The 15,372-nt window shown below is 39.2% G+C and overlaps 1 protein-coding gene across 2 annotated transcripts in view; it reads right to left on the bottom strand.

Annotated features, from left to right (window-relative positions):
• znf385a (zinc finger protein 385A) overlaps positions 1-15,372 on the bottom strand; it is an 87,517-nt gene that overhangs the window by 60,919 nt on the left and 11,226 nt on the right. The window contains exon 1 of one of the 2 annotated variants that reach the window (XM_082144911.1): positions 12,697-13,405. The exons of the other annotated variant lie outside the window; for it this stretch is intronic. Within the exon in view, the coding sequence (XP_082001037.1) occupies positions 12,697-12,706 (10 nt within the window). The 5' untranslated portion in view covers positions 12,707-13,405. Of the gene's footprint in view, positions 1-12,696; positions 13,406-15,372 lie in introns of those variants that run through there. 2 annotated transcript variants of the gene reach the window in all.

Below are 15,372 nucleotides of genomic sequence, written 5' to 3'. Positions count from 1 at the left end.
CTCGCCTCTGGCCCGCCAAAATCAGATAACCCGATGTGATTGGTGCAGCTCAGATCGAGGGGCATATTTAATGAGCATCATTACTCAACACCAGAGTAACTCGCTGAGCAAATTCAACTTGTGCTCTCGCGAGAACTCTGGATTACCAGGGTAATGAATTGAGTGGTTTAGTCCAAATTTTCTGAAGAGACACGTTCACTTTATATGATGAACAGATTTAATTTAGGCTTTTATTAATTTAAACATTCATCAATGCACACATCATTTATGGTAAACGGAAGTTCAAGCATGTTCGCTTGACGTGCAAGAACCAATGAGGTTTATTCTTGTGTTACGCAGCACGCTTGAGCTTCAGCAAGAACCAATGAGGTTCATTCTAGTTTGTTACGCAAATACTTCTGTTCATGTTCGCTGATCAATGTTTATTTGTGAATAAAAGGCAAAATTCAATCTGTTCATCACATAAAGCAATCGAGTTTATTCAGAAAATTTAGTAACCTGCTCGATTCATTTGGATTCGTTTTACGATATCTGTATATAATTTTTGAAGCGACAAAGTGGTAGTTGAGTAGACTGTCAATGGAGGCAATGGCGATTCTAGGGGGTGGCCTGGGGTGGCCGGGGCCACCCCTGAAAGCTCATTGGCCACCCCTGCGGCCACCCCAGATCTGATAGGTAGGTCAAGTTCGTCAACAACACAAGAAACGAGAAATGTTGTCAATCAGTGATGACAGCTGATCAACTGATTTAGGGCCAGTTTCACATTTTTAACTAACACAGTAACGGTCGTACTGAGACTGTGAGAGCTGATTTCTGCTCAGCGGACGTTTGGCCATGCAGGTCAGATGACCCATGAGATAAGAGCACGCGCGCTGCACGGTGCACCTGCTGCTGCTGGTCCGTGAAACAAGAGGACGGTCACACAGTTGCAACAATACAACAACGATAAAAACGCTGGAATCAGTCGATTGAGCGGGATGGTCGGGACCCAACGCAACAGAGTGCGGCACGGGAATATAGCTCTGATGGCCGGGCGCGGGCGGTAATGCACTCGTGTGTCGATTCGCGGGAGTCGGGACTCCCGCAAAATAGAATTATCTATAAATTGAACAAATAAAAACGAATAAATTGTCATTCATCTGTTGCACAAAAGCAACAAGAACAACTAAAACAAAATAGAAACGATTTACAGGCCAGAGTCTCTATTTATAACATGTTTGCAGCGTTGAACAATGTAACCAATCACAGACATATGTGTTGATTTCTTGAACGCAATGGCCAATCAGATGCATTTAAGATAGAATCCCCTCACCACTCAAAATGGACTTTTTGTTCAGTGCTGAATTCTGCATACTGGCAAATCATCTATTATATCAAACAAAGTGAAGATAATATGAAAGATTAATTATGCTGCCAGTTTCATTGATAATAACAGAGATTTGTGAGATGGCGATGAACTGAGATGTCAGCTTTTTAGGAAGTATTAAGTGAGAAATCCGTCCCGTGCAGGTCTCTAATGTAGACTTTAAAAACAAACCACTAACATTATATTTACATTAACAGTAGCCTAGGCTGCAATCTAGTGTATGTGAACCTTTTTGCAGATAAACACAAATGCATTTTCGGACAAGTTAATGGCCAAGTTAATTGAGTAAATCATATCCCCCACTATGGCAATTAATAACAGACTATAGTAAACACATTTCCTAAATAGGCCTGTGACTGTATCTTACATTTTATGAAATAGTACCATTATTTAAAAATAAAGTTTGCACTTTGTTACTATTATTAAAATCCTCTATTGTTCATAAGAGTTTAAAGGTTTACATAACATTACTTTATAGTATATATGGCCACCCCACTCTAGTTTTGTGTCCCATCTTGGCCACCCCAGTAAAAATGTCCTGGATACGCCACTGAATGGAGGGACAGAAATCGCTCGGATTTAGGTTAAAACATCTTAATTTATGTTTCGAAGATGAACGAAAATCTTACGGGTTTGGAACGACATGAGGGTGAGAAATGATTTAACTTTTTGGGTGAACTAATCCTTTAAACATTTTCTAAACAACATAAAATGCAACATAATACGCTGCACAGAACCGAAAAATAAGAAGAAACTAACTTTGAAAATAAAATAAAATAAAAAATAAGTAACTAAGAGAGCCCTTCCCCCATAAATTATACGGCGATTCACACATTCGTTTGTTCAAAATTCAAAAGTTTTCCAAATGAACCATGATGCCATATTGCCTTGCTGAAAATAATAAAAAAATTCTCCCAGAAAATTCAATTCATATATATTTTTTTATAGAATATCTTAAAAGTAAAATCGAACAATTCCAATTTTCACAAAGTATTGCAAAATAACACAGTTAGTCACAAAACTTTTTTTTTTACAAAAAATAAATAAATTATAGCACGCAGTAGAAGGCAAGATTTTTCTGGACATTCTGCTGCTTGTATGTTTCACAGGGGAAAGAGAGAAAGAAAGATCACCACCCATTTATCAATTGAAATGAGAGTAAATACATGATGACAGGAGTGTCATTTTCAGGTTAACTATCCTTAAGGCATATAGCAAGACACATTTATCCAGAGCGACTTACAAAAAGTGCTTCTGTTTCCATGCATGAATCCACCCAGAGAGGGTATTAAGAGACTCAATAGTCTTGTCAGTGGGATTGGAGGACAGATTTCTCCCACTCTGCTGCAAGCTATCACATCTCCACCACCCCTCCCTCATTTCCCCCTCCACGCTCCCAAGCATCGACCTTCCAGAATTTCAAGGAGAATTGATTTTGTTCCTCTTTTTGTAACCTTAACAATAGTGGGAAACAATGTAATACCAACTATAAACATCTACAGACCTTCTTTCCTTGAATAACAAACTGTATTTTCATTCCTCGCTCATACACACACATTTCTCGTTGGTGCCAGTCCCTTACAAAAACCTGGAGATATAAGCTTCATAATTCATCCAGCCTTCCAATTTGTCAGGGATTTGCGCTCAAACTATTGATAAATGTGTGCTGTTTGTGGACGGATGTATTTATCATCCACTCTGGTTGGCGTATTTCATAAACCGTCTTATTCAAAGGATGACCCCATCTCTGGTATTGTATAGTCAGGCTTTTATGATTTGTTTGCTCTCTGAGTCCTGTCTATACAACAGAATAAACCGTAAAGCAAACAAGGAGGTTCTGTAACAAAGCCAGGATCCAGTCAGCCATGTGCCTCACAGCAAACACAGATACCGGAGTGCGTTTTGTTAGAAAATGCACCATGTTACGGGATCCCACAGAGGCTTGGCCGTGTTCTTTAAAGAGCAGCTCTATTGGACACCTGGCACTAACACACACTGCGCTTAAACCATTAGAGAATGTATTCAGGCCAGGAATGAGGTGTAATGTGTGTGTGTGTGGATGAAGATACAGTTGGGACCATTTCATTCAGTCTGCTGGGCCTCACACAGCCAGTAATGCATTTCCGTCTCCCAGAGCTCCTGTTATAGCCAATTCATTAGTGTCCATTACACCCACTATTGACAGTCTTCTAGCACCCAGCAAGTCTGTATGTCCGGCTAAGAGTGATGGCTAGGTTTGACGGGGAGAGGGGGGAGATGGACAGAGATGTACGCGCTATGTGATGTAAGTAGTGTGAAGCTCAAGCGCAGTTAACCTGCCATGTGGCGAAAGAATAAACTGACCTCCTACCATGCGCACAGCTGAGCTGTCTGAGAGAAAACACACACATGCTGTTTTAGTGAGTAATGATTTCCCCCATCGTGGCTAATTTATTACATTATTGCCCCATTTCTTCAAATGTGTCCTGGCCCGTTCTGTCAGATATCGGATTTTCTTGATGGTTTTGTGGAATGAAATCTCGCCAGCTGAGACAAAAACAAAACCATTTGTGGAGAACGCTAACATAAGGTTTGATTAGGTTATAAAACGGGGAGTGAATGTGCAGTGGCTAACCAGCATTTGCTCAGCCAAACCACTAGCAGGTGTTTAGCCTTAATGGGTGTGGAACCGCACATAAAGTCAAACTAAAGAGTATCTGTACAAGAGGGGAAAAACAGCATGGAAAGAGCAGTTTGAGTTTCTCCAAAGTGAACAAAACAGGTGTGACAAACTGCATGTTTAGCATTAAACAGTCTATAGTAATAGCATTTAACAAGTCCTGCAATTGACAACTTAACAAATTAGCCACAAAAAAGCCCTTAGCGTTCTTAGCAGAACATCCATGTAGTCAAGACACATGAAAAAAAAAAAAAAAAAAAATCAGCGTTTTCACTAAAGATTGGAGAAAGCTATCCGTTACTTAGCATTCTCATTCAACTCCATGGGCCCTATTTTAACAATCTGAAACGCAAGTGTCAAGCGCAAAGCGCAAGTAACTTTGTGGGCGGATCTTGGGCGCTGTTGCTATTTTCCCGGCGGGATAAATGTCTCTTGCGCCAGGCGCAAATCTAAAAGGGGTTGGTCTGAAGTAGCTTCATTATTCATAGGTGTGGTTTGGGCGTAACATGAAATAAACCAATCAGAGCGACATCTCACATTCCCTTTAAGAGCAGGCGCACTTGTTCTAAAGCGGATTCCCTATTATAACGGCGGATTTGCCAGACGTGCGCCAGGAGCGGTTCACAGCCGAGGAGACCGACGTTCTCGTCAGGGACATTGGGGATGGAGAAACCCACCCAAATTAATTCGGTTAAACAGGCGTATGATAATTTGGGTAAATGTGTAAGCTAGATGTATGCTTTTATAATAAATTGTCTGTCTGTCTGTCTATCTATCTATCTATCTATCTATCTATCTATCTATCTATCTATCTATCTATCTATCTATCGTAATAATGTATGATTTGCAAAAATGAAAACTGCTGCTTCTGTGTAGATGAGAGAATCAAAGTGCGCGTTGTGCACACGCTACATTGATTATGGCCAAGCATGCGCCCTTAAAATAGCATATGAATAACATGCGCAACGCGCCACTGACTTTAAACTATTTTTCCTGGTTAGTGGCGCAATTGTTTTCTAAACCTGCAAAATAGCATGAAGGAACGTTTGCGCCGGAACACGCCTCCTCTTTGCGCTGAACCGCCCCCGGGAGCGCAAGTGTATTTCCTAACTTACCGACGTGCGTCTGAGGAGGGAAAAGTCCGCTTTGCGCGGGTGCAAAACAGGAATGATACATGCGTTGGTGTACAAAGTCAATTGCGCTGGGTGCAAGATAGGGCCCCATGGCTGTAAAGCCCTTCTTTAGGGACTATTCTGTGCATAGTGCCCTGTCCTGTTAAATAAATTGGCCACTGGTGAAACAATATGAAAAAATTAATTATATCAGAATAAACAACTACTTTTGATGGGTCATCAATGGAGAAACATGCTTTTTGCCCACATAATGATGTAGTTACAGCATCAGCCAGCAGGGGCAAACTCTCCAATTTTCTAACCTGCTCAAAATGCAACAATCAATACGCTGATTTCGCGCAGCCGCCATTTTGAAATCGAAAGTGAGGCTCCGGTGGGAAAAACCCCGGAAGTAAAGATAAACAACAATGCCTTGGACTACCAACCTGAAGCTGCTGCCGCGATTTACACTATTGGATGTTAATATCCAATATAGGATAGGCTATGTATATAGTTCATTCCTGCTTCTTTTTTTACGTTCTGAATTATATAAAAAAAAAAAATATATATTTACAAATGAATTTCACTGTATATAGTCTAAAGTATGAAAGAAATGTATGTACAGTTTTAGAATAACTCATTTTATACATTAAACACAACAATACGCCATCGCATTCACGACTCTCCTGTGATTAAAGGCGACACTTCCGGTTTTCTTCCCACCGGAGCCTCGCTTTCGATTTCAAAATAACGGCTGCGTGAAATCAGCGTATTATGCTAGCTTTAGTGTACATCATGCAAAAGCAAAGTACACATTTAAAGATAACTGGATTAAACTGCACTATAATATGCAGTGTTTGGGTGATATGTGGACTTGGCTTTAAGAGGACAGATTTCATTATTGCTGTGTCATTCTCTTCCAGCCATGCAGAAGAGGTAAAAAATAAATAAATACAAAAGCAAAAATGCTATGCTGCTCAAAAAAACACTTTTTTGTTTCACAACCTCAAGGGACAGGTGAGTGTAAAGGTTGACCACAGCAAAAGAGAGGAGGAGAGAGAGCAAGAAGACAGAAGGTGAGGGGGGAGGGGACATATGACACATTACCAGGTAGACAGAAAGCGTGAGAGGATGTCGTATCATAAAGACAGATGTGCTTGCAACGAACATAAAATCAGAGAGGCAGACAGACAGAGAGACAAGCCAACACATCAGACGACTCTGGGCACTGTGCCTAAATGTCACAAAACATAACGGATCCCTCCAGGGGAAACAAATAAGGGGCGGCATGTGTAAATACAGAGACATTTTCAGAGTCCTTTGTTCTGCATGTCTGAAACACTGTTATTAAAGCGATAGTTCACCCAAAAATAATTGACTTACCCTCAAGCCATTTCAAAACCGTACGACCTAATTTCTGCTCTTTGTTTATTCAGTGAAAATGTATGGTATGCTTTCGAACTCCAAAATGACAAAAACTAATAATATAAAGTTGTCCATATGGTGCATGAAAACACGTCACGTCAAGTTTGACATAGTAGCTAATGTTTCCATCTGAGGTGCCAAATAAATGTATGCACAAAATCAGAATAATCGCAAAAACAATTAAAACAAAACAAAGTACAAGAGACCAAAATCTCACATGGGAAAATTGGCACTAAATAGAAATGGAAGTTGTAGGTTTTTAATATTATTTTGGAAATCGCATTTACATAATCTTGTTTCCAACTTTCCATCAAGAATTAACTTTTTTCAATTCACATAAAAACAGATAAATGCAAACTCAGCTAATTGTGCCAATTGTCTCAGTTTGTTTAATGTCTTGTAATGGATTATGTCGCAGACAGTTGCAACCGCAGATGCAAAATAACTAAGCTGTGGAAAGAGTAAGATTTTGAGAAAAAGGATTTTTAGGCTTTTTCCTCACAAAGCTGCATTCCTGTATCTCAAACAGTAGAACATGATGCTAGCAACCCCAAAGTCATTGATTCCCAGGAAATACATGAACTGATAAAGTGCATACCTTGAATGTAATATAAGTCACTTTGGATAAAAGCGTCTGCCAAATGTATTGACGTATTTAAAGCTATACCTAACCTTGAACACTCATGAATGACATGAGGGAGAGTAAACAATGACCGAATGTTCATTTTTAAGGAACTATTCCTTTAAATGAATTGGCTGTAAGAGCTTTACTTCTCTGTGTGTGTGCTCCGACAGGTGTGCAGGTGTGCATGGAGGAAAGGGGGGACATTCTGACTGGTTGGCCACAATGGAAACTCCACACTGGGCAGGCGGCAGTGAATGCACATCGCAGTGCTGCTGCTCGGGTTACTCACCTCTCCTTCAGCAGCCAACCCCACTCTTTGTCTCAGTCCTGCCGATGAAAACACTGGGGACCAGGCGACATGCCACGGCTCCAAAAAGTCAATGTGTGTCTGTATGTGTGCATTTTTGAGGCACTCTATGGTCTGTCTTTGAGTGTGGGGCTCAGCGGATCTCCACTGTATCCACTGCAGAGCATTTATGTCTCATTATCAAAGTCAGCTTAGTCATCACCACCACTGGGACTAAATATCTACCTGCTCACTTTTCAAAAGCACATATACTTAGCGACGTAAGAGAAGAGTAAGAGTTGAGTTAAGGACTGTTTACACAAAGAAACAATAACTATAATGACAACTATAAAGTTATAATAATCGTTCTAATTTGATGAGAATAGGGACATCCACAACACAGCTATAATGATAACGACACAGAGGCAATATCATTGGAATCACTTAAATTCTGAAGAAAAAAAAAATTCCCCAGCTGATGAACGATAGGCTAAAAACATTGACAGCCAATCAGGATCCATCCGACTTTAAAGAGGACCTTTTACTTCCCTTTATAAAGTCTTTATTTTGTTTTTGGTGTGTACTAGAATAGGTTTTTATGCTTGACTATTCAAAAATGCATTATTTTTCACATATTTTACATTATTGCAGCTCTTCTCTTCCCAGTCTGTTTCAAACACACTGTTAAGTACCCGTTTCGATGAAGCCCCTCCTTCCGAAATGCGCTCTGACTGGTAAGCTGGCCCAGTGTGTTGTAATTTGCGAACCGCTTAGAGCGTGTTCCCTTAGCATATTAACAATTCTGTAATTTTTGCCACACCAGTTCGAGCCTGATTCAGACCCTGAGAATGTTCACGAACAAGAGGATCATGTAGAACCTTTGCAAGCACGGATTTTACAGGACGTTTCAGAGTGGTATGTTCCTAAAGATTGGTGAACAGTCTTGGTGAAACACTTCATCAACTCTGTAATGTTAGCTAGCAGCCGGAGCCACTAATAATAAAAAAATACATAGATATTGTGATCCATAAACAACTGATTGTCCCGACAAATTGGGAACTGCTGCGTCTTTCATTAGAAGCTTTAGTGCATAGCCAGCATTGTTCTCTCTTAGGTTCTGGAAGCTGTCCTCCGTAAAATGTGCAGCACACAGATAAACGTTTGGGTTATAATGTTCAGGAACAGTGTTAAAAAAATTAATGTAACCACTATTTTTTAAGTTTCATGATACAACTTCAGTTGTTTGCTTATTTCACTTTATAAAATGTATGTTATCGTACATCGGTGTGTACACTAATGTAGTTATCGCTATAGTTATCATCCTTCATGGGAATGGGCCTTTAAAGGGCTAAAAGCAGGTACAAAATAAAAAGGAGGAAGGGGATGTGGTCAAGGTCATTTAGATAAGGACTGTAAATGAGTCATCACACACACATTCTGCACAAAAAAAGGAAGATCATAAAAGAGTTGGTCTGCATCACACTAGAGCTCATATAATGTAGTGTGTTGTCCACTGAAGTGTGTGATATCGTTTTTGTTTACTGGAGTGTAAAATAATGCAGAGATGTGCCGTTTTGAGTACATCTGCAATCTGCAATCAAACAAAAGGTCACCACAATGACAAAAGTCTTTGTTCGAAATACCAACGGCCCACATTAAAACAATAATAATTCAAAACAAAAACAAATATTTAAAATTAAGATAAAGTATAATTTAGCTTTGCATGCACAGCAATGCAATTTTTACCTCAGATGTCTCCATAAACATGGAGCATTTGTGCAGCACCAAGCACACTTGTGCAGGGGGAAAAAATCATTAATTATTCATTTATTAATAGTCTGAACCTTATTTAAAAAAAGGACGGAAATGTGGTAATGAACACAGATGCTGACAGAGTGCTTGAAAACATTCCTCCATCATATGGAGTAGCCTACTTGAAAACATTCATTGTCAGACGTGACTGATTAGATTGGATAGACGGAGCTGTAATCAGACAGGTTAATGAAGCCATTAGCCCATCTCTCCAGTCACAAACATCATTCCTGCCTCTTTTGATGGAAACGGAGCGGCACGTCTGTGCTCGTCTGTTTGTTCAACCAGGCCAAATTCAAGTACTCACAATTCTCCAACCCCTTGCGCACAAACTAAATAAAACACACGGTTGAAGGTGGAAAGAACACAAAGGGAAAGTTAACTAGTTAAATTATGAACATTAAGATTAATTTTTTCTAGTGCTGTCAATCGATAATTAAAAAAATAATAATTAATCGCACATTATTTCAGTAATTAATCGCGATTAAAAACAGCAGAGGTTTTTAATATTTTTATATCGTAATAATTTAAGTTACTCTGCAAATCAATGAAACAACTTAAAGACAGTATATTTTAATTATTTGTTGTAATGGCATCTTTTTATGAATGAAGGCCAATATCACTGATGCTAATATTGGTACTGATGACTCACTCTATGAAATAGATTTTTTTTAAACATTAATTACAGACATTCAATATTACAGTATAATTGAAAGCTATCAATTTCAGACATTTATTAGGCCATAAAAAAATAACTTTTAACTTAAGTGAACTTAAAACTTCATATAAACCCATTATAATAAATGTCATATTTACTTGTGGCGCCTTCCTACAGTCTAACAGATAGGAAATATACAGAAAATGAATAATGTTATCAAACACTTAACTGCATAAATTATAAATTAAATATAGTTTAATCCTTATTAAAGCTACAATTTTCTCTGTTACCTCTGTTCTTTGATTAACATTAATGACAGACATCACAGTAACTGGTTTATTAGTCTGCTGTAACTTTAAGATCTGGCGCACATGGCGCGGATCTGACATGCGTCCCATTTTCTCAGCTCTTTAAGTTCATTTAAGACTTCATTTAACTCATTTAAGAGTGCTCTTATAAGAATACTCAACAGAATGGGCATTTTGGCATAATTCTGTGTGTTATTGTCTGTTCAAGCGCGAAAGAGAACTCGATTCTGGCGCACAGTCTGTGCGCACGATACTGATGCGTTGCTTTCTGTGCATCGTGTGTGTGTCAGGACACTCACAGAGAGTGCTTTCTCTTTTGTCTTGTCGCGCTTGAATGGTTTAAAAGCATTTGCGTGAATAGAACGTGATCGTACAATGTAATGCTAGCCAAATTATGTCAAATCGAATTTTTTAATTCAAATCAAATTAAATTAATAATTAAAAAACAAAATAATAATTAAATCAAATAAAGCAAATTAATAATAAAATAAAAAAATAAAGAAATAAAATTAATTCACCTAGTTCATTCCAAACCTGCATGACGTTCTTGTTTGCATGCAATTCAAAAGGAGATGTTTAGCAGAATGTCCAAGCTGCTCATATACCCAAAATGAAAGTGAATGGTGACCATGACTGTCTCTGTTCCACATCCGCTCTGCTAAATATCTCCTTCTGTGTTCTACACAAGAAAGAAGGTTTGGAACGACATGAGGATTAGTAGGGCCTAAATGACGACAGAATTTTCATTTTTAGGTGAACTATCCTAAAAATAAAGAGGAAGAATCTTTTTTAAAAAAGGAGGCGAGAATACACTTTTTTTTTTTATTATCTTGCTTGACTTTAACATTACTTTAACATAAAGTCTCTCCTATTCTGAGAATATTTCACAAGCCAGCCCATTCTGCATGCTATGGTAAAGACATATTTAGCAAATGTAAGGATGATTCCAGTATAACCATACACTGCAACTATATATTATTTCCGTCTGTAGTAATAATGGCATATGCACACGCACACACACACACTAAGCAGACAGATCACACATTACAATCCCTATAATCATTATGCTTGGCTCCCTGGAAAACATGCCTAGAGGAAAAAGCCGGCGAGAAGTGTAGCAGCTCGGCTGTTAAATTAGCCCAGGCATGCGTTAAACAATGTGGCCTCAACTGGTGTTCCCTCACAGAGCATTACACAAACAAACACGAACAGCAACACACAGGTATGTTACAGGTACACTAAAAAAGACTGGTTATAATGATCTAACTTAGAGCTAAGCCGCACAATGACAACTGTCTGACATGATTGTGTTGTTGCAATAAAGTGCAAAGGCTATATTCAAACACACAACCCCTACAGGAATATGAGCTGGCTCAGATGCTGCAGCCTCTAGTCACCATACACACACACACACACACACACACACACACACATTTACAGCCTAGAGCAATAGAGGAACTCTCCAGAAGCTCCCAAATAACTGTAAAAAATTATCATGCTCAACCTCTGTCATGGTTGTTTATAGGTTTAATTTTAGAGCTGAATCCAGGGTTCAAGATATACGATTGGAAACTCCTGAAGAGAATTTAAGGATTGCAAATTAAGCGATACACAAGATATCGGTATCGGTTCTCGGACAATCTTACAGATTATTTTTATTATTGTATTGGTTGATATTGAATATTTAATTACTCAAGCTCCTTTCCTTTTTTTGTACATTAAGATTACCTTTGCCATCATCTAACACACACTTGAACTTCATTTTTAAAAACAATAATAAAAAAATAACACCTTTATGCGATGCCTAAATTTGTTGCAAATTAATTTGTAACATGATACATTTTTTTTTTTTATGTTTTTTATTTTTTTTATTTAGACGTAATGATAATAATATCAGTCATTTATCATTATTGGCCAAAAAATGCAAATGATTATCGAAAAATATCGGTATCGGTCAGAGTTTTTATAGAGGTGCATCCTTTTTGCAATCATGATAACGATAAACAAAAAAATATGCACAAAGAATACAATGGAATAAGACAACAAATCAACATATTCACATACACACACAAACAAAATATAACTGGCCATTTTATCTTTATCTTTTATCATAAACTAAGGAAGTTCAACTAAGGAAGTTGATTGTTTGGTTCCCTTAGTTTTTTTTTTTCTTCTTCTATCTGAGGGTCAAAATCCCTGAGAATGGACAGCGGGAGTCTGACCAAGGGTGAAACAGCTTGTATAGCTGAACACCCGCTGCTAGAACTGTGACCTTCAACGTCAACCTGAATTCATCTTGAAGAAACCACTGTGATTTATACCTGCGCATCAGGTTCACACAAGTCATTTTTAAGTTAAAAAGAGTGGCGTTAAGAACGTTTTGAGTGCCAGGGGTTCCGCAGCACTTAACACAAAGCCTTGGAGAAGAACCGAGGGAGAACTTACCTAAGATCATCCTGAAAGCCTCGCTCCTACGATTAGGATCAGCTCTCTTTGAATTCTAATCCAGGGGAGCACAAGTTCTTCTCCGCGCTCCTCTTTGCGTCTCTCTTCCAAACCAGAAGTGAGTCAAGCAGCCAGTGCAGCGTAAGAGAGAGCATAGCTGTTGTCCATTCTGTATCTCGTATGTCCTCTCTCTCCAGGTGAATGAGCAGTATTCTGAGGGGAGGGATCTGCAGGTCTTCTGCCGTCTTCTCTCAGGTGAGTCAGAGGGCAATGTGGGGGAGGTTACAGAGATGGGGATTGGGGGGGGCGGGTGTCAGAAATGCCAGAGCCTTTGGTCAGTTAATGAGCCAAAATCCCTGCAGGCGCATCGGGATGAACCGTGCTTCTCTATAGCAAACACAAGATGAACAGTTTCCCTTCAACAGGAACATTTCTCAGATAACATGAAGAAATGCCTCAGTAGCACAGTCAAGCCGGTATCTGCGCTGCGCTCTCTCTCTCACTTTCTCTCCCTATCTCTCTCTCTCTCTCTCTTTCTCTCTCACTGCTTCTTGTTTTTGGGGTTGGGTATAACCTAAAGGCACCTTCCCTGCCTGCGCTCTGATTGGTGGCAGTCCCAACCAATTGGAGAGGCAGCAGCCGCTTGTCATCCTGCAGAGTGGAAAGCATGGAAGCATTGCCACACACTCTCTCTCTCTCAATTTTTCCCTCCATCTCTTTCACTCTCATAATCGGTCTGTTTATGGCAATCGCGACTGTGGTGGTCACTTCTCCATCTCTCATTCCTCTTTTTCGCTTTGCAACCCTGTGACGGTGAACTTCTAAGGGGATTAACGCCCTCTTCCGCAACTCCCTCAGGCTCCATCTCTCCTTTAGTCTTTCTGTTGCAGGAAATATTTGTTACGCAAAGCTTTTCTCAATAGTTTGGGGAGATTTGAGATAGGGGACAGAGCATTCGGAAGAGATGGAACGGAGAGCGACAGAGCAAAGGAATGAGGAGGAGGAGGGGGAGCTTAAACTAAATTCAAACTGACAGAGGGATGAGGAGACATGGAGTGACACGGAGAAAAGACTGGAAGGAAGAATGAGATAGACAGAGAAACTAACAAAGAGAGAGAGAGAGAGAGAGAGTCCGACACAAGCCGCAGTCTTATTTAGCACAACTGGCCCAATTTCAAAACGTGTTATTGTCGAGATGAAATGCACCACATAAAGAATTTAAATTTGAACATCTTTGGTATGTAAACGTTTCGGCTCGCCTCAGACAACAGCTGAGCTTATGGCAGCCTTTGCGATGAAGGAAAGCCATGCTGCAGGGGTGAATCGACCATTTAAAAAAAAAAGAGGAGTCAAAAATGAATTCTCTAAAGCCACATACTTGCACACACACTACGCACACTTGAGCCGGGGGCTAGAAAAATTGCAATTCTTTCATTTTGTCTTTCTTTTTGTTCCTTTTACCTCCTCCTTCTCTCTCTCTCTCTCTCTCTTCTGTTGTCTCTGGCTTGTGCAGTAAGTCAGCGAGTGGGGATGTGAATACTAAGGAGGATGGCTGACAGTCTCGGTAGTGCACTGCACAGAAAATAAAGAAAGGTGGGGGAAATTGGACATATAATCTCCATTAAAAGCATCTGACAAATGCATAAATGTAAAAAAAACAAAAAAAAACAGACTAAAGGTGTATTACATGTGCATTTGCACGCACGCCGTCATCTGATACCAGAGGGCACTCATACACACTATTAAACCAGCACCTGAGCAAACAGCTCATAATGAGGATGGACTCGTGTGTGTGCCCTGATACACCAATGGGTAAACACACTGATACAGGTGAGGTCTTTATACTGATCTTTACTGATTAACTGCTTATTATTGGAACTTTGCTTAATCATTCACTTTGTAAAGGTCAGGAGGAAGGTCGTGAATCAGGGTTTGTCATTTGTGGATGCAAACGGCGACCAAGCTAACAGAATGCACCCTCATGTTGAAGATATAATTTGTTTTGGATGCTGATATGCTGTTGTCCTTTCCAGGGAATGGACAAACACAGTCCTGGAGGGACTGTCCTGCGGAGTCTTGCTCCAACCCTAATAAAACACACCTGAAGCAAGCAGCTGATCAATGTCTTCAGGATCACTAGAAGGCTACAGGCAGGTGAGCTTATTTTTAGGGTGGGAGCTAAAATCTGCAGGACAGTGACTTTCCAAGACCAAGTTTGTCCCTTGCCTGTCCTAATGCTTTCAAATAAGGTTGTCACGTTAACATTCGTCTTGACAAGCTTTCCATCTCTAATTAAAAACTACACTTATAGGGATAAAATATATACATTTCTTTGAATTCCAATTTATTTTAATTCTACCTCCTGAAATTTTAATTCAAAATGTAAATGAATTGGCAGATATTAAAATGCATAAAAAAATACTACTTTGTCTAATAAATAAGTGAAAAATTACATTATAACAAAATCATTTTAAATGCTGAATTATGGCATCATAGCATTAAAATGTACAGTACAAAAAAAAGTGTACATAAAGTACATGTACAGTGTACGTGATTTGCTCATGATTAGATATAGCAGTGTTTTTAAGTTATTTTATTTTAAATAATTATGTTTTTAAAATGAACTTTAAGTGAACTTACATGATGGCAAAGGTAATCTAAATGTACAAAGTTGAA

The sequence above is a fragment of the Leuciscus leuciscus genome, assembly GCF_965113295.1.
Source record: "Leuciscus leuciscus genome assembly, chromosome: 18".
Classification (NCBI taxonomy): domain Eukaryota; kingdom Metazoa; phylum Chordata; class Actinopteri; order Cypriniformes; family Leuciscidae; genus Leuciscus; species Leuciscus leuciscus.
The sequence above is the reverse complement of the archived record's forward strand: the minus strand, read 5'-3'. Positions and strand labels throughout refer to the sequence as shown.